The sequence below is a fragment of the Heteronotia binoei genome, chromosome 21 (assembly GCF_032191835.1).
Source record: "Heteronotia binoei isolate CCM8104 ecotype False Entrance Well chromosome 21, APGP_CSIRO_Hbin_v1, whole genome shotgun sequence".
NCBI lineage: Eukaryota > Metazoa > Chordata > Lepidosauria > Squamata > Gekkonidae > Heteronotia > Heteronotia binoei.
Window position 1 is genome coordinate 112,120,539 of NC_083243.1, and position 26,350 is coordinate 112,146,888.

At 40.2% G+C, this 26,350-nt stretch overlaps 2 protein-coding genes across 2 annotated transcripts; one reads left to right on the forward strand and one right to left on the reverse strand.

Annotated features, from left to right (window-relative positions):
• Positions 1 to 619: 619 nt before the first annotated feature.
• RAG2 (recombination activating 2) lies at positions 620 to 2,314 on the forward strand. Its single transcript, XM_060262647.1, has one exon. The coding sequence runs from the start codon at positions 620 to 622 to the stop codon at positions 2,213 to 2,215; it is 1,596 nt and encodes a 531-aa protein (XP_060118630.1). The 3' UTR covers positions 2,216 to 2,314.
• Positions 2,315 to 15,147: 12,833 nt separating this feature from the next.
• On the reverse strand, positions 15,148 to 22,500 carry RAG1 (recombination activating 1). Its single transcript, XM_060262843.1, has 2 exons — positions 22,416 to 22,500; positions 15,148 to 18,378 (listed from the first exon to the last, which is right to left on the reverse strand). Exon 2 carries the CDS (start codon positions 18,355 to 18,357, stop codon positions 15,226 to 15,228), a length of 3,132 nt encoding a protein of 1,043 aa, XP_060118826.1. The 5' UTR covers positions 18,358 to 18,378; positions 22,416 to 22,500; the 3' UTR covers positions 15,148 to 15,225.
• Between the last annotated feature and the right edge of the window lie 3,850 nt (positions 22,501 to 26,350).

The following is a 26,350-nucleotide window of genomic DNA, read 5'->3' on the forward strand; positions in this document are numbered from 1 at the left end:
AAGGACACACCTTGATAAGCTTCTTTTTCTTGTTGCTCTTTATTTTGATCATGGAGCAAGAGATATCATGTGATGATATCCTCACTAGCTTATTTTTCTCTGCTTCTGTGAAGGGCACTTAAAGCCATGCCTGTGAATAGGTTCATTATTTGCTCATTGGAGGCTAGGCATCTCCTTTCCTCAGCTACTGCTGCTCTCTGGTGACTGGCAGGGCAGGGGGGGGGGGGAAGCTATCAGATGATGGTGTTACATAATCATTTCTGGATATCACATCACACCTCTATAGGAATTGCCACAAACTCTATGGAAAAGCCTGATGGTGCTCTCAAGTTTCCACCCCTCTGGACTCCTGCTGGTTGCCAGCTGGCTGGCATCCTAACCTGTGAACGTTCACCTTTTTTCATGAGCCCTAACCTTGTTCTGTATAGCAGTGCAATTGTAATTAAAAAGGCATACCTTATTTTGCTGTTCAATTTCACATAGCTTTTTTATTTTGTGGTTCTCATAAACATTTTCAAAGGTACTATTTCTAATGATGCTGAGATGATGAGAAGTCACCTAGCTAAGTAATTACTGATTTAATCACTTCTGGTTTTCTGTTTCAGATATTGATAATATGATGGCCTGTTTGATAGAGAAGATGTCTCTTCAAATGATACCAACTATTAACAACTCTTCCCTGATCCAACCAGGATTTTCTTTACTGAATTTCAATGACCAAGTTTTCTTGTTTGGACAAAAAGGCTGGCCAAAGAGGTCCTGTCCTACTGGGGTTTTCCTTCTTGATTTCAAAAAGGATGAGCTCAAATTGAGGCCAGCATCCTTCTGCAAAGATTCCTGCTATCTTCCCCCTTTGCGTTACCCTGCAGTCTGCCCAATCAAAAGCAATACAGAGGCTGAGAAATGCCAGTACATCATCCATGGAGGGAAAAACCCAAACAATGAACTTTCTGATAAATTGTACATCTTGAACATAGCAAGCAAAACTAACAAGAAATTCACCTTTAGATGCATTGAGAAAGAACTAGTTGGAGAGATCCCTGAAGCTAGATATGGCCATACAGTTGATGTAGTTCATAGTCAAGGGAAAAAAATGATTGCTATAATTGGAGGGAGATCATACATGGCTCTTGGACAAAGGACCACAGAAAACTGGAACAGAGTGGTGGACTGCATGCCACAGATTTTTCTGGTTGACCCTGAGTTTGGATGCTGTACTTCGCATGTTCTCCCAGAGCTTCAGAGTGGATTCTCTTTTCATCTCTCCCTTACCAGAAATGACACCATCTATATCATAGGGGGCCATTCCATTGAAACTAACACCAGACCTCCAAACCTCTATAAGATAAAAATTGATCTCCCCATAGGCAGCCCAGCTGTAAACTGTTGTGTCTTAATTGGGGGGATTTCAATGTCCAGTGCCATTGTGACACAGGTGAAAGAAAATGAGTTTGTCATTGTTGGGGGTTATCATTCTGACAACCAGAAAAGGATGATTTGTAACACAATAAACCTAGATGATAACAAGATAGAGATAGTTGAAAGGGAAGCACCAGAATGGACCCCAGATATCAAACACAGCAAGATATGGTTTGGGAGTGATATGGGAAATGGTGTTATACTGTTCAGTATACCAGGGGACAACAGACAGTTAAATTTAGATGCAAATTATTTTTATATCTTGAGATGCAAAGAAGTAGGAGAAAGTGAGCAGGATTCTGAACAAATGACACAAGTATGCAATCAAAGTTCTACGGAAGATGCAGGAGACTCCACTCCTTTTGAAGATTCAGAGGAATTCTCTTTCACCTTTGACAGTATTACTTATACTGATACCTATAATGAAGATGATGAAGAAGATGAGTCAGAAGGCTACTGGATCACATGCTCTAAAAACTGTGATGTTGATATCAATACCTGGGTGCCCTTCTACTCAACAGAGCTCAACAAGCCAGCAATGATCTTCTGCTCAAATAGAGATGGCCATTGGGTCCATGCCCAATGCATGGAACTATCTGAGAACATGTTGCTTCACCTTTCACAGGTAAATGTCAAATACTTCTGCAATGAACATACAGCTTTCACCAGAGATCTTCAAACTCCCAAAGAGAAGCTATCAGTGGAAAAGCAACCAATGAAAGCATTGCGCAGGAGAACGCCCATGAAAATAACCACTCCTATGAAAAAGTCCTTTATCCGAAAACTATTTGAATAAGTTCATACTGGGATTAATTTGTTAGCTGAAACACAACACTGATATTTAAACCAAAGACTACTTCTTAACAGTGCTTTGATTGCTCTTTCATTTCAATGAATTTTTTTTCCAGATTAATAAAGTGCTAACCTCAGTTTTGTATTATAAAAGCCTTTATAATACCTAGCAGGGATATACACAGAAATTTTCTCCAGGCTGATTTTGGTTAATCTTTTTAATTAGTTTTACCAATTACCTTTTAAAATAATTATTATGCTTGTCTGGATCCTTATTCTATTTTTGTGTCCATTGGTTTCAATAGGGAACACATTTCTGTCTGTAACTACATTATTTTCAATCTAATTTCAATCCAATTTGGTTTATTAACATTCAGTTCAGAGATGATTCCTGCCAAATTTCAGGCAAATAAGAAATGTTTCTCTTTCATCGGTGATTAAAAGTTTCATTTACAGAACAGGAGCAGGGAGGCTAGAATATGGAGTGTGATTTTTTCCTCTTTTTCCCAGGCTCCTCAATTGCATATGGAATAGCTGGGCAGTCCTCTTACTCTGTGATTGTTGTGTGATATGTATTAAAAGGAAGTTTATATTTTGTGAACTCATGCCACAGTGAAGCAGGAAACACATCACCTACAGCTTTGGCACTATTGCAGACCTCGCTCTAACTTACAGAGTATAAAATTGACTTCATATCCCTCTGGCTTTTTTCAAGTAGCAAAGACATTTGCTGTTAAGAGTGGGACTAATTTATACAAGGTTGTTGCTTTTGTTTTGTTTTGAGAGACTATGTAAGATAGGTGTTATTATGCAGAAGAAGTCTGACCGTAAAAATCAATCAATAATTATAATTACTTAATTATTATTGTTAGCCAAATTGCCCTCAAACAAGGTACAGGGGAATTAATTTAGGTGGGCAAAGATGGCAAACTAAGGGGAGGGTCAATAATCTGTGTATACAGGAGTCAGTCCACCCAGGAGCCCTCTCAAATAATGAGATTGGTATACTAAAAATGGGTTTTTACTGGAAGAAATTCTCAAGCACAGAAGAAAACAAATTGACAACAATCACACAGTCCTAGGAAAAACGGGTAAGGAAATTGGATAGGGAAACATATTAGGGGAGATATACAGGGTTATATTTTATCTCTCGGCAATGCAGAAGAATAATTCTGTTGTGCAGATGCTAAGGGGAGGGGGAGCAAGAGATGACCAGCATCGCTCACAAATAATGGGTCCAATAATGATCAGGTATTTGGGGGTGGCTCAGACAGCAAGGTAGAAGTACTATCAGAGACACACCTGGTTGGCCAAAACACTGACCTTCTTATAGCCAAATTTGTGTCCTGAGGTGGTGTCTTATGGTACATGACATCAGCCTGGAGATGGCTCTCAGGAGTTTGAACAAAAGGATTAATGGGCAATGATGGTTTTACCTAGTGCAAACCATCTTTAAAACAAAGAAATTACAGTGGTCAATCTAGAGCCAAATTATTCCCTATTTTGACACCTTAGCTAACACAATGAAAAAAGGTCTACATTGCAGGATGAAATAGTTGACAGACAATCATCTTCACCAGTGTTCTATTGTGTAAGACACTTGCCTTGATGGTTGGCAGGAAGAATCTTTTGTTAGGCACAAAGATGTTGCAGCAGTTCTATTGTAGACTGTTGGCTTTTTCATTTACATCTCCAAAGTATGCCTGGTCGCTGGAATGCAGTATGTGGTGTGTACATCTCCTCTGCAGAAGCTGGAGTTGTCTTTTTGGGACATCTCAGGAACTTGGCTTTCAGGGCTGCTTCTGGCACTGTCTTCTGGATGACAGGAGTGCAGTTGCTGTCTGCAGGGTTGAGCAGCTCATCTGGGAAGCAGTCTGGAGTCCTCTTTGCAGGGCAGACACGAACAGTCACACAGTAGCAGGCACAAGCAGAAAGATGGCTGGAGCCTGGCTGCATAGTCCATACCAAGTAAATGTTAATATTGGGGCTGGCATGGGAGACAAATGCTTATAGTCCAGCAGGACTGAATGTCCATAATGCAGTAGGCATATGACTTTTAAGTTACTAGGGCCCATTGTAACTGAAAGTCCATGTGATTTTGGCATCAGGGCCAGAGAACTACAGTCCATAATGGTGGGAGATGGGGTCCAGGGCTAATATTTATAATCAACCAATAAATACAAGAAGAGTCTCTCTCATTGTGCAGCACTGTTCGTTTTATTTATATACACTTACCTCTTTTACTGGACAGCTCTATTTATGTTTCTTCTTGCCAAGATAGCTAATTGTATTGGTTAAAGCAGCTTACTGTGCAGCCCAACATTCCTACTCACACTTAAAATGGCACACCTACTATATCAATCAAATAATTCACAGACAACTCCTCATGTAAATACAATCAGGGCCAGGGTGCCAGAAGGGGGCACCGAATTGGGCTCCCCCCCTCCTGGTGCCCAAGACAACCACCTAGTTTGCCTCTCTCCCCCCCACACCACCGCCGCCATTGCTGTCACTGTTGCTGCTGCTGCTGCCACTGCCAGCCCCCTCCCTTCTGCTGCATTTCTGCACCCACCCAAGCTTGTCATGACAAGGTTGGGCCCTATTGGCTTCGAGGCAACTGCTCATTTTTTGAAGCCAGCACTGGAGGAGGCTTTGCTCCCATTCAGTTCCGGTTGCAGAAAGGAGGGGGGAGAAGCCTCCTCCCATGCTGGCTTCAAAAAATGCACAGCTGCCTTGAAGCCAGTAGGGCCTGACCTCATTGCGGTGAGCTTCGGGGGGCACATGCACATGGAGAAGCACAGTGGGGCAGAGGGGCGCCAGGCAGGGAGCCTGCCTTGGGTGCCATGCACCCTAGAGCCAGCACTAGATACAACATCATCAGTTATATGTAATTTCTAGTGGATTCTGCATCTTATAGAACATTTACTATGTACAGTCATTAGAAATGATGCAGTAGACAATGGGAGATACAAGTATCCTTGGATGGTGGACAAAAAAGATGAGGAAGTGGCAGAAAAAAACAAGTATAAGAGGAGAGAAAACTGGACTGGACTGATAGAACACACATCCCAGTCTCTTTTTTAAAACTATAAATTAAATGCAACATTATTTTGATTTAAAATAATGGACCTCTAGGAGGAAATTCCACAAAGCAGTGTTAGGGAAACTGCTCTCAAAATGAGACTGGGGAATTAGATTGAGAGACAGCTAGCCCAATAGGAATCTTTGTTATCTGTGTATACCAGGCTTAACCGATCAGAGAGTCAATGCTCAATAAAGGACTCTAATTTAATAAAATCAATTGTAGTTTATTTGAAACAATAGTTCTTTCACACAAGGTACAAAATCAATCACACATTCACACAGGTCTAAGATATATAGAGAGATCGATAGGGGAACATAAAAGGATGGACATACAGGGTAATACTACCTCTTGCAGACTCCAAGGAAGGCTCCGATGGCGACGAATGAGGGAATGGGGGATGGACCCGAAACTGATCAGGAATCGGGGATGGATCTATACAGCGGGGTAAGGGGGTTACTGCATAGAGAGCACACCTGTGGGTAGCTAATCCACAGGTTATATAGTATCACCTTAGTCCTGAGGGGATGGGAGGTAACTGGGAGTGTTAATGGGAGGGTCTGCTGATGACCAAGAAGGCTGGACATCGGCTAGACCAATGGCGAGTCCATGGCGACACCTGATTGGGTGTATGCTTCGACCAATGAACATCACCTTCATCCTGGGCATCCTGGAAACTTCCAAGTTGCGACAGGGCCTGGGGCGGCTCCAATGATATCAGTATGGGAATGGTTGGGTGATTGGGAGGAGATGGGATTAACTGGGAAAGGGACAATAGAGAATCAGATATGAACCTAGGTATTCTGGTGTAGACAAAAGGGCTTGGATGTATCAGGAGAGATCCTTCCTCTTTCTCATCATCTCTTGGGTGAAGCCTGTTTGTTCAGGATATTACTTAGTAACCAGGATCAACTGTCGAACCATTAATCCATTCATAAACTAGATAGGTTGCTCGCGGGCTAGGAATGGCTCAAGGTGTGTACGTGAGGTTCCCACTAAGAAGGAATGAAGCCCCACCAGGCAGGAAGATGGCTACATGTGATGTTAGCGAAACACAGTGGTTTCCATGCTTAGCGCTTCAACACCGTTCGCCTGGACAGCTCCGTGGCGGCGTAGCCTCCTCCTCGCCATGGCGGATTCCACGCGATAGCGGGGAAACGTCCATGTGCGTCTGCAGACACTTTGTGCCTGTCTCAAGCACTTGTATACTTGGTAATAGGTACACGGGAGTCTTACGTAGTTCCTGGATAGCTTTACTCGCATTCACTGGCCAGGCGGATGCAAGCTCACTTCTCCAGGCGCCCTGGCAACCATGTTTGTGAAAGAGGGGTCATTTTCTCACAGCAGAAAGAACAAGGGGATGGCAAGAAGAGATTTTGTTTGCTGGAGAAAACAGCCTTACTGTCTCTGTCTCCTCTTTCCTGATGGTCCAGTGAGGAGACAGCTGGTCTGTCAACACAGCACACTGCCTTGACAGGAGAACCATTCCTGAGCAGAGAAAAGAAGGAATGGCCGGCAGAAGCTTCCCAGTGAGCCATCATCAAGAGACAGCTAGTTTGTAACTTACTAGTCATATTGTCTCAGGCTGTGATTCTAAGACCACTTTGGTGGTTAAGTGTATGAGCTCTTATCTGGGAGAAATGGCTTTGATTTCTCACTCCTCCACACGCACCTGCTGATGTGACCTTGAGTCAGTCACAAGTTCTCTCAAAGCTGTTCTGCTCAAGAGCAGTTTTGGGAGAGCTCTCTCAGCCCCACCTACTTCACAGGGTGTCTGTTGTGGGGAGAGGAAGAGAAAAGAGATTGTAAACTGCTTTGATACTTGTTTGGGTAGTAAAGAGTGGGGTATAAATCCAATCTCTTCTCTTCTTATTTCCTGGGATCAAATCCCATTGAATGGAATAAAACTTACTTCTTATCAGGCCTGCTTAGGAGATTACTCTCTGAATTAAGTGCCAACCCAGACTTCATCCTGGAGTGTATTGCCAGCTGGCTCCCCAAGACTGCAGCTATGACTTCTCCTCCTCATTTGGCTTCAGTTGTTTAGAAGCACTCTATGTTCACAAAGCATGACTTTTCCCAGGAGAAACTCATTAGAACCCACTCAATTCTGGAGGATATGCTTGTCCTCACTGTACTTTATGTAACTTCTTATACAGTGATCATGATCAAATCCACACATAACTGTCATCATCAGGGCTTCATTCTCTGTAGGAAATTGTAAGGACCATATCAAGGCTAAGTAGGATGAAAGGGATGGAGTCCAGCAGCCTGCGTTCAGTCAGTGCCTAGAATTCAGCACATACCACCCTGAGTACCATTGTGGAAGAATAGAATAGCAATGTAATGAACATGGCCATGCTATACAAACTGGTATGTGAAACTTTCTATTTCTGTACCTGAAGGATCTGGCTCACCCTGCCATTCCCCTGACAAGGACACCCCGTCATGCATAAAAGACAAGACCTTCAGCTGGAATCTTTGCTATGACTGACACAATAATCCCTTCCTTCCATATTTAGAGTGTGTTGTGATAGTGACCATTTCAAATTAGAGCTCCAGAGTCCATTTCTCCTGGATAGCTGATGATGGGAAATAACTATTTCTTTTTTATTTACTCTATTTTTATAGCTTCACCAATTCAACGCCATTTGTGAATAGATCAAACTTACCCTTTTTTGATCTTTTATCCTTTTGACTGAATCTCATTTTTATTTGTGCTTTACACAGTCTCTCTCTAGCATTCCTGGGCCTTCTAGCCTCATTTTGTAATGAAATCCCCTCTTGCCTTTCTTCAGTATATATCTTCTATGCATGTACAACTGCCAACTTCCTGTACTCAATGAAAACTTATGCCACAATAAAGTTATTTTTCAAAGTACCATTCTGTCGTATTTCATTCTTTATTATGAACAAAACGATGCTAAATAGAATCAGTAAAGCACTTGTATGGAATAGCTGCAAGTTAGGGCCAAACCAGATGAGAAGGCATCTCTTTTCTTTAGCCCTAACCTGGATAGCCCCGGCTAGCACAATCTCATCAGATCTCAAAAGCTAAGCCAGGTCATTCTAGTTAATACTTGGATGGGAGACTACTGAGGAAATCAAGGGTTGCTTTGTAGAGGCAGGCAGTGGCAAATTATTTATATCTAAACATCTCTTATTATCTCTAAACATCTTGACCTATGGGGTCAAGATAAATTGGCTGTGATATGGCAGCATAAAACCCCAGTCCTCCCCTTCTATAAAACCCCAGTCCTCCCCACCGCTATAATGAGACAACTCAGTCTGATTCCCAGTCTCCTTTTGTAGGCATCCTCATAAAAACCTACATGACATAGGAATCCCAAGGATGAGTCTCAGAAAGCACACTCTGGTCTGCCATGGCCAAGACACATTCTATCGCAGAGACAGAATGTCAATAATGTCTATTCCCCCCAGCTCCAAAGCATGCCAAATGCAAATATATTTTTGCTTCAAAGGGATGCTCCTTCAAAGCAATAGGAACCATTTCATGCTAATGATCAAATACCTCTGATCCATCTATTATTCAGAGTGGACAAATATCCAGTGCACTTGGGGTAATCCATCAAAGGGCACAGTATTACCATTGTTTAACACCCAGTTCTCTGTTATTACTCCACCCTGGAATACCAGATATTCCCTCCCAATCTACCCACCAGATCTAGACAACAGTTACCTATATACTACACAGTCACATTCAAACTTCAGTCCTTGGACCAATTCCAATCCTGGGAATGTGGGGTTCCAGATCCAGCTATGGGTCCTTGTCTATATAAGGACCAGCCCCATCTGATAGTGTGTGTGTTAGGTGTCAGGTTCTCTCACGTGAATACCCCTTTGCTTTGCAAGATCCCTCTCCCCTTCTCCTTAATGCTCTGCCCCTTGGACTTTGCTTCACAGACTTTACTCCTTTTGCAATCTCCTTTGCATAAAGTGAAACAGATAGTGTCAGCCACCTGAGCTTCTTTCCTTCCTACATCTCAATCCTTCCCCCATTCTTAACATATCTATTGGGTGGGTGGGTGTATCCAGGAAAAAGAGGGTGGTTTATGTTGATTCTGTATAATTTAATGTGGTTTATTTGTAGCTCAGTTGTGGTTGCTAGTGAATAAACTTGATTTAGTTTGAAAGATGGTGTGCTGTGTCTCTCTATGGGATGAAACCCTTGTATAAACAGATAAATGATCAATTGCTTATCCATCTGGGAATCCTGTGACAAATGAACTCTCTCTCTCTCTCTCTCTCTCTCCAGTTTGAGTAACCTCAACACTTTCTACCATCACCCTTACTTAAAAAAAAAAATCAAAGCAGCCATGGAAGGGGGAGGGTGTGAATTTTGAAGAGGAAAGGATGTTTAACTTTTTTCACTATTATCATTGTTGTGATTTAATTCACTTCCAGGCTACCATTTCTCGCCTACTGATGCTTATGGTTGTGTCAGGAAGGAAGCAGAAGTCATTGGGCAGCAGGGAGAAAGGTAAGAGGCACCCAACCAAAGAGGTAGAAAGGGAGATGGAAAGATGGAAAACAGAAGTATGAAGAGAAAGAGTAATGGGTATGGAAGGGGATGCTAGAGTAAATACTTGGGAAATGGGCGGAGGCAAATTTGAAATGAAAGAGTGGGCAAGGCTGGAAGAAAAAAAATTGTGCTAATGGATGCAACAGGTGCACAGCAAGTTGGGCAAGAAGAAGGAAAATGAGGTAGAAGAGAATGGAGGGGTGTGTGGGAAGGAATCCTTGGACCCTCCTGTTCCCAAAATATCACCTTATTTAATCCATACAATGTCATCAGTTTTTAACTGATACCATATTAATGAATGGTAAATATCCTATTCCTGGAGTGTGAGATTTATGCAGCGAACATAAAGAAGGAAAGCTAAATCATCAGTATGAATCAAAGAGTTTATTCAAAGTTTAAAATATAAAATAAGAAGTTTTATAATATAAACCAGGATAAAAATAAAATTACTGGACAAATGTTTGACATAACACTTGAAAACGCATCAAGGAGTAGCCATTTCTCACCATAGCTCCAGCTCACGATTTGAAGAAGTCTCTTAACTCTTATGATAGCAAACTTAAGAATTCAGTACTTGTTTGAATCCTTAAAAGTAAAAATATGAATGAGAATTACTTTTATTGTTGCTTGAAATTAAGCAGGGCCCTAATGCAGCATTTCCCCCGCAGGGGGCTGGATCTCAAGATATTTTTCAGTTGCTATTTGCAATTAACACCAGCAGAAGAATGGTAGTCCTCGCCAGTTCCTTGCTCCCACTGCAACCCACCAAATTCCCTGAAGTTCTGTTTCTGGGGGACAAGGAAAGCTCAATAACAGCAGGGAAGAATGAGTGGGGTTTGCAGTAGAAAGGAGAAATCATTAAAAATCAATCCCCCTTCTGCTGGTGGAAAACAACCTTTGGATGCAACCCAGAGAGCTCCCAGTGTGTTAAAAGTACTCATTGAACTGGAACTGGCAATTCCTTGTTTCTGTCATTCGTTATCTTGCAGCCAGAGTTTGAATACAGAAGTGCAATGTGCTCTAAACCTTTGGAAAGTGATAAACAGGTAAACAGGCAATCCATATTTGGCATTAGCTTCATAATTTGTGGATTGGAAGGACTAACAGACAAGTTTAGAATATTTGGCAACCCTAAAATCAAGCACAATTCCATTAACTTCTATAGTGATTATGCTAACAAAGAATATGATAGAACAGAAAACAGTGCCCATTGGCAAAATGTCCAGCATGTCACCTCACAACAACCAGCCTCCTGATCCACAAGCCAATGAAATCAAAGTGACATTGGAGGATTCATTCAGCTAAATGAATGTGTTGAATTAATTAACTTAGTTTAAATCCAAGTTCCTTGGCAGTGAGAAAGCTGCCTGTTTAACGAAAACTCAGCACATTTGAACAAAACTTCTCAGCCAACAAAGTAAGCATCTGAGGTATTTATTCCAAGGATTAGACTAAAAACAAAATGCAATTGCCCAAATAGAAAAGTTGCTTCCACCTATTTAAAGTTGCTTAAGAGCCCCACTTCCTAAACTTCACAACAAACCATTGTTATTAGGCAGCACACAACACATTAATTGGCAATCAAACACACACTTGTGTTCAGATGCTGCTCCCATTGTTGTTTTAGCTAATCTTCATTTAAAAAATCACTTGCAGGCTTTTCTTTTCTTCTTTTCCTAAATATTTAAACCAAATAGACTATTTAAATGATGTGATAACAAAAAGAAGACAAAATGAAATCCAAGTTTATACCAGCCAAAACAATTACTGACTAAAACCAGCCACCCTCTACCTTCCTTGACAGCATACCAGGCGTCATGCCTGCCAAGCATCTTGGGAGTCTAATAGCGTAACTTCCAAACTAATATCTTAGATGAGAATATTTTACATGGTTTGTGCTACTAAGGCACAAATGTAACAAAGAAGCAGTGGGATAGAGAATACTAGGGCATATATATACTGAATCTGATACAACCTTATCTACGAGGGAACTTAGAGTCAGTAGACCAAATATTCACCAACATTTCTAGTTTTTCAAGTGTTGAATAGAGACTACAGTGTAATAGGACATATTTCAGTGCCATCTGTATCTAGCTTAGCCATGGACAGATTTCTCCATATGTTCTTTACTTTGCCCATGTTTGCCAATAGGAAACAGAAGGTTATGTTGAAGTAGTTTTGATATGCAACCATGCAGCTGCAGAGCCTAAAGCTTTGAGGTAGAGAAAAATTATGAAGATCAGCATTTGACACTTAATATATCATGCAAAAAAAAGCCCTAATTTTGTTGAGCATGCTTGACCAGTCTATAAATGAAATGTGGCCTTTTATAGTGGGCTATGTAATGGTTAAGCATCAGCCTAGTTGACTTATTGCAGGATTCTCAAAATGTCAGTGATCCATAGACACAGATGAAGATGTAAAACGGCGGCTGCTGATGGTGAATGTATCCTATTCCCAAGACAATCCAAAACTGAACAGAATAACTTCTTTTTTCCTCGTGAAAAATTAATCTTGTAGTAGAAAGGATTTGCCCCACTAAAACTAGTAGGACAGCCTACTCAGAGTTTGTTCCTGACACTGAAATCCTGACACTGTCAGAAAGATTATCAAAGTATGGCATTTCAAAGATTCAGCATTTGTTTGCTCCCCTTCTCTGGCCACCTCTATCCTTCATCTATCAAACTCATTCAAATAATAAACCTGTGGAAAAGTGTGACCATATATATTTTTAAAAGAAAAACAAACCATTTACACAATAAAGTGTAATTTTCTAATCTGGAATCTGCTTCCCTACCAGCACCTTGTAATCCTCTTGTACATATAATATTTATATAACAAATCAATAATTAAGCTTCAAAATACAATTTGGGCACAATGTATTCACATTGTCAAAGAGTGCATCTCAAATGCATTGGCTTGGATCCAGCACAACATTTCTGTAGACTGAAGGATTTCCCTGTAGAACATGTTTTTCACCTTCCTCTTCTTGCTGTAGCCTAAAATGCCCCTGAATTGCTGCTCCTGTGTCTCCTTTTTTCTCCCAAGAGCAGTATTTTCAACTGCATTTCAGGCTACAATATGAGAGGAGAGTGAAGAATGTCATGCTCCATAGGCTCTTCCTGTGAATCTAAGCCACTGCATTGAATTGTCCTATGTATTTTAATGTACACCAGTCCATGCTTGGAAGAACATATCTATACAAATGAACTCTGCATCTCCATCTGTATTATGATGCTCATCCAAACCCAGCTGAACTGGCTGAAAGTGGCTTTTAATGCAGGTAGTGTGCAACTAGAGACCTTAAGACCTTTGAATATGTTTAGCGTCAAGATCATAAGTACTAATACAGGAGTGGAAAACTGCTATTAAAAAGCAAAGGAACAAAAACTGATAGTAGACAAAGCAGTCAAATACCACAAAGGATATAAAGTATTGGCACTGTCTTCTATAGAGGTAATGCTGACTAAAAAGAAATTGTTTAAAAGAACTTTAAAGATAAAATATTACATTGGCTTTTTTTCTGAACTTCTCAACAAAATGTAGTAATGCTACCCAAATACCATGGCTAGGCATCCAGATGTATATTTTAAAAGTAACTACTGAAGGATTGATAAGCAGTATTATAGATGTATAAACTATGTTAATCACAGTCCTGTTAACACAGTTAACACCAAAGGTTACATTTAAGCAAGTTTAAATAATTACATCAAATCAGTGGGATTTCTTGCAAACTTATATTGTTGCTGTTATTTAGTGTGTAAGTAGATGGTACATGAAATTAATGGGTCCTCTCCAGATCCATAGTCCCTCATCTCTTTCTGCCTCTCTCCATTATAAGACAGAGCAAGTAAAATGTGTGCCTTGTCATCATTATGGTTGGAGTTTCTCAATCTGACTCTGTTTTATTGGCTGCCACTTGTTAGGAATATGAAAACTCAATGTGATATCCTATCATGTGTTTGTTTTTCACTGGATAGTAAGAAATTGACATAGAAGGAGACAAACAAATGAAGCTGTGTCTCTTGAGCTATCAGATATATATCAGGGAGAACTGTAATTAGTAGATTTACTTATGAACAATGTAACTGTGGTTTTTTGAATATACTATTCTACTTAAAGTTTTAAAAAATACTGTTTAGAAAGATAAAAATGACTTTTATTAGCCACAGTTAATGTAGTCACAGTTTGAAAAGACTTGACCAACATTAAAATATCCTAAGAACAGTTATATGAGGTAAGTAAAAGAGCTTTCCATTTATCAAGTGGAAGATGAAACATAAAAGATAATACACAGGAAACATCAAGGAAACCATCATGTGGTAGGAGAACTAAGGAAAGAAAATAAGGGGTGTTCTCCTAATTTGTTAACTCTGATGAAGAGAAATAATGGTTGACTAATCAGTGGTGAATGTTATGCCAATTATAGAAATACATTGCGTGAAATAAGTGATATGGGTCAAATATTCAACTATATCTCAGGTTGCCCCCAGTCAAAAGAAAGCTAGTTGTCCTTAATTGACATTAACTTTATTGGAACTAAAGCATGAATTGAGGGCCATGTCTGTTAAATACATCCTATATTATTATACTTCAAAGATATTTTAAATGATATTGTCGTATCCTGTAATTCCCTACAGACATCACTGCTATACTTGCCACCTACCATAAAAATTTAAAGAAATTCTCAATGTTTGAAAAAGTATAACAATGCTCTTAAAGCTAGACTGAACAACACTTTTTGAATTTAACAAAAAATTATAGAGATTATTATTTTAAACCTCAATCTACTTTTATATATCAGCAGTATCTAAGGCATGGGACCTGTTTGAAGTCTGAAGTTGCTTCCTAGTTATAAATGTTAAAAATATTTAATCAGCAGGGGATATCTACCTTTGGAGTCCAGCTTTTATACACTACAAGGCTTTCATCTAAATGTCTTCATGCAGAGAATCTACTCTTAGCAGAAACTGGTGGTGACTTTAAAAAAAGGTCAAAGCAGTATGCTAAAATACAGTTAAAGAAATAAAACCTTCCATCATCTTGAATATTAAAATTCTTATTTGAAGCCTACAGGCTTTTCTAAAACTTCATATGCTCTGACAAAACTACAAAATAGTAGGCTGAAAACAAAGTAAAAATGATTGCTTTCTTTCTCCCATAAACTTGGCAAAAAAAAAAAAAAGCTGTTGATAAACCATACCCATATGTTGCACATACCACCAAGTTCTGGGATCCATTGCCTAGAACAGCTCATTACCATTTTTTTTAAACTAAGAATAGGATTATTTACTACTCAATATAGAAAAAATGCAGTGATATCCTCAAGCCTTCCTGCATCCTATGAAAGGGAACTCAACTGCAAGACTTCTGCAGAATTTCCATATACTTAAAATTCCATGGAATCAGTAATTTGCACTGAGTCTTCTAGTGTAATAAAATCATCCACACTTTCTCCTTGATTAATTGCAATCCCCTGGGTTTTCAATGTATTATGAGCATTCATGAACTTCTGCAGATACTTTGAGGTATACAGCCAGTGATGTTTCAAGACGTCCTCTATTTCATAGCACTTGGACTGCCTGGCATTCATTTTTCGAAAACGCCTGAACAATTTGTTTCCAGACTCATTTCCTTCGCTTGCCCAAGCACCAATGGAACCATCTCTTTCTATAATTTCTGGCACATGAGCAAGAGTTTTGTGGAAGTAATTTGTTATCTTGCCCTCATATCTGTATTTGAATTTTGTGGACAGCAACTCTGCAAAACGCTGAGAGTTGAAGCTGTACTGGCATACTAGTTCTGGACACTCCTTGCTGGGACATGAAGATCGCCATACTGGTTTCATCTTAAGGTAAAGGTCCATGAGTTCTCTGAGTGCTTCATGCCGGTCCCCACTCTTTATGAGTTCACAAACTGCTTCTACTGTCTCTTTTGACATGAGCCTTCTTGCAAAATTTCCATTCATCCTTGATACAGGCTTCAGGTTCATTTTCTTCCTCAGGTGTTTGTCAAGCGATGACTGCCATCTCTTCCTCTCTTCTTTTGGTGCATCAGGATTTTTGTACACCTCACCAATCTCAAACTGAAATATCTTATAAAATTCAGCAGCATTACCAATGTCACAGTGCAATGCATCTACTGAAGGAACAGTCTCAATAAAAGGCTTGGCAGAAACACCCTTTACTCTGTCACGTAGCTCATCAACAGTTTCATGATAGGGATTGGACCTCCACACTTCGTACCGCTCCAGGTTTTCAGCATGGCTTCTTGTTATGGAGTGCAGGACCAAGTTCTGTGAGGCTTCCAAGCGAGTTGCATCACAGAGGGTACAAATATATGTAGAGCCTGAAGCTTCAAGGCCTTCTACTTCACGGACAAGTTTTTCATCATATCCAGTGCCCCTAAAGATGAAGTTGAAGTTTCTTGGGATTCCACCCAAATCAAGTATCAATTGACTGTCCTTCATGGCTTCTCTTTCTGCTACAAGAGGACTCAGGATAGCAGTGAATGTCTCATGGTCTGATTCATCGGCAAGCATAAGGCATAAGGGTTTGCAACACAACTCTGAATTGGGCTTGTTTTCTTCAAAAATTCTTATACTTTCATTGCCATGTGCAACAGTGATGTTCATGACTGTGAAAGAAAATCTAACTGCTTTTTCAGGGACAGCTGGGCCACAGCCATGCTTTTCACTGACATCTCCCATTCCATCACAGGATTCTTTGATCATCACAGTGAAAGGTCCTTTCAAATAATCATCCAGATCATGAGATTTCAGTCCTTCAAGGATGTCTTCTTCCATATCCATCAAGGCAGAAACCAAGGCAGCATCATATCTAAATCTTTTAGCAATGGTATCTACTGGGTAGTCATCAACCAAATGTTGTAGACCTGAAAGTCCATCTATAATGCCTACTTCTGTGTTAGAGGACACATTTTTCAAGGGTGGTTTCCATTCAAATGGATGATAACCTGGCAGAAGGGACTTTTCAGCAGTTCGGAGAGCATGCAATGGCTGGAAAATCTGCCTTCCTGTTATTGCTTTTATAGTTCTGTACATTTTATGATATTGGCTACAGCTGAGGAAAGTGTTCACTCGAATGGCCAAACAAACAGCTGGATGAAGTCCTGATCCTTTCCCTTGCATCATAGCTTCCAACTCATCAGCTTGTCTGTGTTCATTTCTAGCTCTCAGTGCCAAAAGAAATAAAGTTAGACACACAGACTTCACATCTCCACCTTCTTCTTTCTCAGCAAAAGCTTTTACTTGAAGCTTGAGTTCTCTTAGGCGATGTTTTTGGGCTCTCCGGGTCAATGAAAGTAAGTGTTGCCTTGGTCGGCCGCCTTTGTTTACATGCACATAAATTCCTTTGTCTTTTTTCTCTTTGTGGCTAGAAAGATGATGGCTGTATTTTCCAAGAGTGACCTCTTCATGACAGTCTTTCACTGGACACCTCACAGCCAAAGTGTTGAGTATGCTCAGGAAGGATCTTACAGGGTTCACTAGATCAGTAGGAAAACAAGGATAGCAACAGGATGGGCAATAGCTTCCTATTACTTTGAGGCATTTAAGGATGCAGTGTCTGCAGAATAAGTGCTTGCATGTTGATTCTACAGGGTCAGCTAGAATATGCTCACAGATCTGGCAAGATATGGACTTTATAAAATCTACAGGATAGTCTATTGTGAGCAGCTTTGTACTGAGATGGATCTTTTTGCAGTTAGTAATCTTTTTCATGATGCTTTTGTTGTTCACTTGCTTTTGGTTTCTTGCATACATTATCTTTCTAGCATGTTCAGCAAGGATCCTGAGTTTTTTTCTCCCCTGTGGACTTGAGGCTTGCTTCTTTCTCTTTATTCCATGGGAGGAAGTGCCACAAACATCACAGCTGGTTGAATGGGGTTGCCATTCCATAGTGCCTTTCCTTGGAAAATACACTTCACATGGGACACTGCTGAACTTCCTCTTGATAACATTCCAGCAGTTGTGACAAAAATTAGTAGGATGGATTGTGTCCATGTCTCCTCTCACATCAGTCTTAAAAACCTTGTTAAGTAGATCTGGCCAAGAAGTGGCACTCCTTTCTTTTTTTCTCAGAAGGGCCTGCATTTCATCATCCACTGGCCCATGAACTGGGTAGCTTCTCTTATAAGGATCATTTTTAAATGTACTACCACATATGCGACAGAGGTGCTGCAAATTTATTTGGTGCACTTCAGTTTCTCTTTGGTTTACAGAAAGGGTATCTTTTTCTGTAGTCTGCATGCCATTATTCAGATTTTGTCCTCTGTGAAAGGGCTCTTGCAGCATTGAAGTCATTGCATCATTGACCATGTCCAAAGAAGTTGCCATTTCCCCATTATTATTGTTAGCCAGATGGCTCCCTTCAGGAAGTGACTTTTCAAGAGATCTCACTTTGAAAAGCTTGAATTTCCATTCAGAAAATTTCTTATATGGCTGTTGGGTTTGTTCTGATGTGGAGCACAAGTTCACGCTTGGTGGTGCCAGCATCTCCATGGTTGGCAGATGTTGAACTGCCTGAGAAGGGAAAAAGGAAAGAACAATAAGAAGTTGTTGGGAAAGAAATTCTTTGAAGCAAAATGAATGCTACAAGAGAAGATAAATGCTGATGTTAAGTATCAGTATTAGTAAATGGAGCTTCCTTGCATTATTTGTTATCTAGCAAGAATGCCTATCAAGTACTAAAAATATATTAAAATGCATGGTCTAGAGAAGAGTATGTCCTTGAAAAATGAATTAAGAGGTTGAAAAAGGTAAACAAAAACACAGTACCACTGATTTTGCTGTGGAAATATGTTATACAAATAAACATGTCTCTTCAGTTATGACAGTTGAACACTGGGTTACTTGATCTGACCAAAGCAAGTAAAGTTGACCAAACTTTACAGATGTACTTAAAAGGAGTTTTCACTGCACTCCAGAAGTTATGCTTTTGTCTAATCATTTGCAGGTCTGAGCTTTGAAAAAGCCATTTTTGGTACTGCGCAGCACCATCCAGCTGTACACAGTGCTAATCAGCTAATCAGTGTTGGTGCTTGTGGCATTACAAATACCTTTTCCTGAACTGGTTTTGACATTCCCCCTCCCCCAATATTTCATTTTGTTTTTAAAGCAGAATGGAATGTCTGCTTGTTCAAAGATGCAAATAGCACTTTGAAGAATAAAATAGATGAACAACTTGCCAGAATTAAGTAGTGCTGAATGTGTGGTTAAGTATTTCACATCCGTTGTGTAGGGCTGGGACAGGACTTGCTTTGTGGCAGAAAAAAATGCAACTTCTGCTTGGAAATACATTTGTAAACATTTGTTAATTAAAACTGACCAGATGGCATTCAGCTATCAGGTGACAAAGATGTGCTGCATTACTTTAAAACAATATAAATTGGACTGTGGGTTTTTTTTAATGCCGGCTTTACATCAACAGGTATCTCTTTTAAAAATACTCTTTTACACTCCAGTCCTGCACATAAATAAGCTGCCAAGCATGCTGTTGGCACTAAATATTGAATGGTAGCAGCAGCATTAGGGAAATGCAGAAGTGCAAGGTTGCTAGCTGAAGTTACACATTAGAGTAACAAGACACAATAGGAAACAACAGCACCCTTGCACATTTCACAGCTGAATAGGAGAAGAAACTTTGGGAGGTGTTGCTTGTCATGCCAAGCACTTATGGAACAAGAAAAGCAACAGCTGCCAAAGTTCCTTCTCCTACCTAACTATAAAAGGTACTAGAACACCACACTCTATTGCATCTAACCACATTCTTCTCATCTGCTGAGTTGAAGACCTAAGGTTTAATTTGCTTCCATGACCAATCCTGTTACAATTTGCAAAAAAGGAGCTTTTGCTGCATTCTGTCCCGTCTACCATAGCCTGCTTCAGTTTATCTCACAATAGTTGTCCTTTGTGTCTTAGCTATAGGCATGCACTATGAGTCAGGAATGGACTGGTTCAAACTTCTCCTGTGCCATCAGTTTATTATTTATTCATGCTCACTGCTGTCAATGTCAGGCCCCCTTTCATGATTATATGCATAATAGTGGCTTCACTACTGCATCTCTAATAACATCTCTAATAAATTTTGTCAAACAAAAGTATGGAATTATGTCCTTTCCTTTAGCATTTTCCCATTCTTCCTCATCTCATTTGCAGAGGGAGGATAATGCTGTCATCATGTCTTGCATTTCTTAAATATTAATGTATGGGGGGCGGGGGGGGAGGGAGAGAGTTGCCAGCCAGAGTTCCTAGTAACATGTAGTTAACACTAACAGTGGTTGTAAGGACCCCAAAATAATGCATATGAATTGCTTCACATGCTGGGTAAAGTATTAACCACTATCATCCTTTTCAGCACTTCTCTGACTTCTTGGTAGGGTGCTGCTTCCATTCTAAGTGATTGTGGTGAACCACACAGTCATGAATATCATACAGTCATGAATATATACATAATTATAACACCTTCTCACAATGGGTAATGCTTCCATTATGATAATGTCACATGCCTAACCCCAATACTTGCTGTCATTATACAGCTCAGGTGTTATATAAGATTGATATATTCACCTGCCTTTGAAAAGTTCAAAACTAAAATGCCAGGAGCAAATGTCTAATCACAATAGCCCCTCATCAAGTCCTTTCTCCAGGTCTCAGGTTCCAAGCAATATACATTCCATCTGCTTGTTTGAGAGATTATTGAATTAGGAACACCATTAGTGATTATCCCTTACAGACAACACAATCACTAGACCTAACAACATCAACTACACCATCTCAGGCTTATTCACATGCTCATCTTCTAACATTGTCTGTGCCATTAAATGCCAACAATGCCCTTTGGTTCTCTACATAGGGCAAACTAATCAAATCCTATGCCAAAGAATAAATGGACACAAATTTGACACTAAGAATCACAAGACTGGGAAAGGCTGTAGGAGAACATTTCAGTCTTCCAGGACATTCAATGGATAACCTCAAAGTAGCTGTTTTATTGCAAAGGAACTTCAGGAACAGATTAGAGAGGGAAATTACTGAGTTGCAAGTTATTACAACAGGATTTAACAAATATATTGGTTTCTTATCTCACTGCATATGCTAACCTCAGTCAGCCCTTACATCTGTATTCTGAACAATCCCCCAGAAGAGCCACACAGCCTCCTTATTTTATTTTAGTTCTTATTTGGAATAATATATTAGAATAGTAGATTGTCCTGTAACGTAACAAATAGAATTATTTTTATTAACTTATATTATAAAATAGTAGAACTATTTTTATTAAACATATATTATATTATAGTGATACAGCACCAAAAATGCAATGGAATGTTTTAAATGTTTTAAATGTTTAAGTGTTTTAAATAATTTTAAATTGTAGTTTTTTATTGGTTAAATTGTAAAAATGTATGTTGTTAGCCGCCCTGAGTCCGCTTGCGGAGAGGGCGGAATAGAAATTTAAAGTAATAAATAATAAATAAATAATTTGGAATGGTAGATTGGAATGTATTTCTCTGGTCTGGGGAAAGAGGAGATAACTGTACACAGCCAATCGCCCCAGGTTCAAAGAAGATTATGCTATAAGGTCACTTCAGTGCTTGAGAGGAGATGGATGGAGCTTAAGGGCAGGGTCTCAGTTAATTACTTTCACCATTCTACAATTAAGGATACATCTACCCATCAGTCTTCAATTTTGATATGTTTATTTTCTTCACTAAGTCCCTTTCCACTCAGGAATTAAACCCAAACAAATGGTACCTATATAAACTAAGCTTGTTGTTTCTGCTTGACCCTGGAATCTGTTAAGCATCTTCATTATCCTGCATGGTAATTTTCTGCTTACCCTCTACCTATACATATGGACTGGTAATTTCCATTTCATTGTATCTGAAGAAATGTGTGCACACACAAAAGCTTATACTTTGAATAAAACATGGTTGGTCTTAAAGGTGCCATGGGACACAAACTGTGTCAGACTACATCAGTATCAATCTTTGTTCTATTTTTCTGGAGAACTTCCCAATGTATTGTGCCCTCGTTTTGCCCCATCAGGAATTCATATGTCACTAAAATTTGCTCCATATATAATCCCCATTTAAATGGATTTTATTTTTAATCTCAAAAGGAAGAAAGTTATTTTAAATTATATAAAAGCATCATTTACAGATTGGGAGCAGTAATGGTTTAAATTCAAGCAGCTCATTACCATAAACATTTTAATTATTAATATTTCCCAGGCAAAATTTCAAAGACTTTTTTTAACTCAAGAAAATTTGGATAAAGAGATACAATTAAATCTGCATTGTCACAGGATGTTCATTTCATTATTTTATATCAAATGGGCAATTAAAAGCAACTAATAGTCCATTAATTCTTGTGAGGAATTATACCTATAGTTGAGCCTCATGAACATTTATTGTGTGAATGAAATGAACATAATTTTGTAGGAAAGTACTACTGCAGTTTGATGATAAGAGAAACAAGGCCAACAGAAGAGGAAAGCTATTGAATACATTCTTAAAGATCTGTCAAATATCTTTATTGCAATAAATTGGTTAGCCTACCTTTCTGCCACTTCTACTTGTTTGTGTATCTGTTCAACTGGCACAAAGCATCTGTTCTGTCTCATCCCAACACATGCACACAAACATATCCACATCCTTCTCCCTCTCCAAGCTGTACTTTTAAAGTCCCCTGTGGTGGTGTTGATCTTTCTCTAGCCCTATCCCTCCAACCCCCTGTAGTTACTAACCACAAGTGGTTTACAATCATCCACAGTTGAAAAGCTCCAGCTCCAGCTGACACCTGTTTGGTTTTGGTTTTACCATGTCAGAGTTATACAGCTTATCAAAACAATGTTTTCCTGTGGGACACGCAAATGTTATGGACCTCTCGAGGGTTTAACCTTTTTATTTAGCAATTTAACTGGGTAGAAATTGTGGCCTGTGCTTGATATGTAACCCATCCCCCTCAGTTATGCCAATGGCTAATAGCATGAGCAGGGTTCTGCTGTTTGAATTTGAGTCATGAGCTTAGTTTAAGCCTCCAGTCCTGGAAATCATACTGGCCCACCATGCAGGGTTGTGTCAGGATTAGAGGACAGTGTTACATGAAACACTTTTGGGGAAAGACTTGTCCTTGTTATCTAGACATTAGATAGATAGATAGATAGATAGATAGATAGATAGATAGATAGATAGATAGATAGATAGATAGATAGATAGATAGATAGATAGATAGATAGATAGATAGATAGATAGATAGATAGATAGATAGATAGATAGATAGATAATTTTATTTGTATCCCGCCCTCCCCGCCGAGGCAGGCTCAGGGCGGCTAACAACATCATACAAATTTCAATTATACAAAAAGCAAAAAACACAAAATTACATTTAAGCATTAAAAATTCTGATTAGGTTTAAAATTAGTTAATTAAGTTAATAAAAGTGCTAATACTGTTCTTTAGGATGGCGGTTATCATTAACAATTTCTTCCTTCGTCAGCGAAAGCTAGTCGGAAGAGGAAGGTCTTGCAGGCCCTGCGGAATTGTTCAAGGTCCCGCAGGGCCCGCATTTCCTCTGGAAGTTGGTTCCATAGGCTCGGGGCTACAGAGGAGAAGGCCCGGTTACGGGTACATTGCAGCTTCACCTCTCTCGGTCCGGGAGTAGTCAACAAGTTTTTTCCAGCTGACCTCAGTGCTCTCTGGGGTTCATATGGGGAGAGACGGTCCCTAAGGTAGACAGGTCCTCGACCATATAGGGCTTTAAAGGTAATGACCAGCACTTTGTAACGAACCCGGTATGTAACTGGCAGCCAGTGCAGCTCGCGCAGTCCAGACTGTATGTGCTCCCATTTAGGAAGCCCCAGCAACAGTCTAGCCGCCGCATTCTGCACCAGCTGCAGCTTCCGGGTTCGGTACAGAGGCAGCCCCATGTAGAGGGCATTACAGTAATCCAGTCTCGAGGTGACCGTTGCATGAAGTACCGTTGCCAGATCTTGGCGCTCTAGGAAGGGAGCCAACTGCCTTGCCCGCCTTAGATGGAAAAAGGCTGACTTGGCGGTGGCTGCAATCTGGGCCTCCATTGATAATGAAGGCTCCAGTAAAACTCCCAGACTCCTAACCCGGTGCGCCGCTTTCAGCGGCACCCCGTCGAAGACCGGAAGACATTGATTCTATATCAGTTTTATGTTTTATTTAAAATATTTCTATGCTGCCTTTTCACTGACTGTAGAGGACCCAAGGCTGTGAACACCAAAACAGCTCAAACATTAAAAAATACTTAAAAGTGTGTGTACTATTTAAAGCAATTTTAAAGCATAAACACGCTCAAATAGGGAGCAGGGCTAGTTAATGAGGGAATGCCAAACCAAACCAAAAAGTCTTTATTCACTGGTGGAAGACAATGATAGAGGGGAACAGAAGAATCTGTGGGGGGAGAAATTCCAGAGATTCAGCACCACAACCAAGAAGATCCTTTCCTTGGCTGCCACCCTGTGTAACCTTATACAGCAGGCACACCCAAAGCAGGGTCTCTTAAGATGACCAGAGTGATTGGGTAGGTTCATATGAAAGTAGACAATTAAAGAAAAATTAAATGAGCTTCAGAAAAACACATGAACATATGAAGAACTTATCTCTGAACTGTAGATTTGACTCTAACACTTGGGTCACAGAGCTGACATGTGTCCTTTCTTGTAGTCCCCAGTTTTAGGCCAAGTACATGTCCCTTTGCCACCTAACAGATAAGAGTACTTTTTGCTTGGATTTTTGGTAACAAAGGGATGACAAATGACAGTCCCTTCAACATAATAAAAATCAAGTATTTGGGAGCCCACCCATGTTAACAGATGCATGTTCTGTTGAGGGCCTAACTATGAAATATGTCCCTTAAGAAGGCATCAAATGAGGCTGTGGTACTCACTGATAACCATGTTTTTTTTCCTGGTAGCTTCTTCCATCTTCCACAAAGCAAGAGCCAATCTGGGATTTTCTCTGATTTCCTGGTGCAGGAGATGCTTCAAAAGAGCCCAAGAATCATCATGTTTATATTTGCAATGAGCACCCATTCATAAACAAAGGCTTATTTCATAGGACAATGCTTGGGTTGGAGCTTTCTGTCATTGTGCAATTGACCCCAGTGCCCCATGGCAACCATTTTTGTGATAGTGCCCTTTCTGGGTTGAATCCTGCAATCCATTGTCAAAAATAGATGACAGTTTATTCCCAGGATTATGGGATGCATGTAATATAATGTCCATGTGGGTCAGAAGTAGGGTTCCTAGCCTCCAAGGGTGGCTGGAGATCTCCTGGGATTACAATTGATTTCCAGGTGACAGAGGTCAGTTCCCATTGAAGTCCCTCCCCTCCTCAGGTCCATAGCTACAGTGGGGTCTGGGAGGGGCCAGGCCCATTCTTTCAACCCCCCCCCTTCCAACTATATGGCCCCTCCATTGGAGGCCCTCCCCAAACCCCTTCTCAGGATTCACCCTTAAAATCTCCAGGTATTTCCCAACCTGGAGTTGACACATCTAGTTAGAAGTTTGCAGTGGGGAGGAAAAAAAAGGGTGAAATCCTTCCTTCCTGCCTTTTGCATGGCTACAGCTCCACTTATAGAAGGTAACTATTTCACCACCTTCACCCTCCCCACTACAGCCTCCTGAGCCACATGACCATTACTATAGACCAGTCAGTTTAACCTCTCTGCATGTCCCAAAATTCCAGGAATAAACTTTACTGGGGCTGGAACTGTCTTCTGAGGGGAAGGGGAAGTTGGGAAAATTGGGGACCTTTGGGCAGACTTTGCAAGATCCCTGCTTTCATTTTTTTTTAAATATCTGTAGGCTCAGCAAGGCTGGGGAGCTCTACAGTATATACACAGGTAAACTCTAGGTTTTTTCCTAGGCAAAAGCATGGGGTGGAAGGTTGTTTATATTTGACTTACTCCTTTCTCGGCTCACTGTTTTTCTGCACCAAGTCATATGGGTTCTTTCAGACCCCTGCATCTGAAGCCCTCCCCACAAAAGGGGGAATATCTGGGCAGCAGTTAAGAGTGGAGAAGTATAAACTTGTTGTGGCTTATAAAAGTAGACTGACCCAAAGGGGTCCATTGCACACATACATACAAACTATTGCTTCAGACCAACATGGCTGCCCACCTGGATCTATATGCAAAAAAGTGTCTTTAGGTCATAAGAATCTTTGCATGTGTGTGTGCTTTATGTACTTGTTTATAGTAACAGAGAAGGAAAGCTAGGTGTCAAGTAGAAGAACAGTCTGGTGGTAGAAAGTAGCAAGCAGAAAAAGCAGATGCAGGAGAGAGAACTGGTAATTTTAGGGTTAACTGGAAGACTGGCACAAGTAGAACAAAGGACTAGCACATAAAGAAAGAGTAGGGAAATGTGACTGTGGAGATATTTGAAAGTAACCATAAGAAGTCTAAAATGAAGATGAAATGGGGGGAAAGGAAGCCAGCGGGGAAAAGAAAAAGTAATATGATC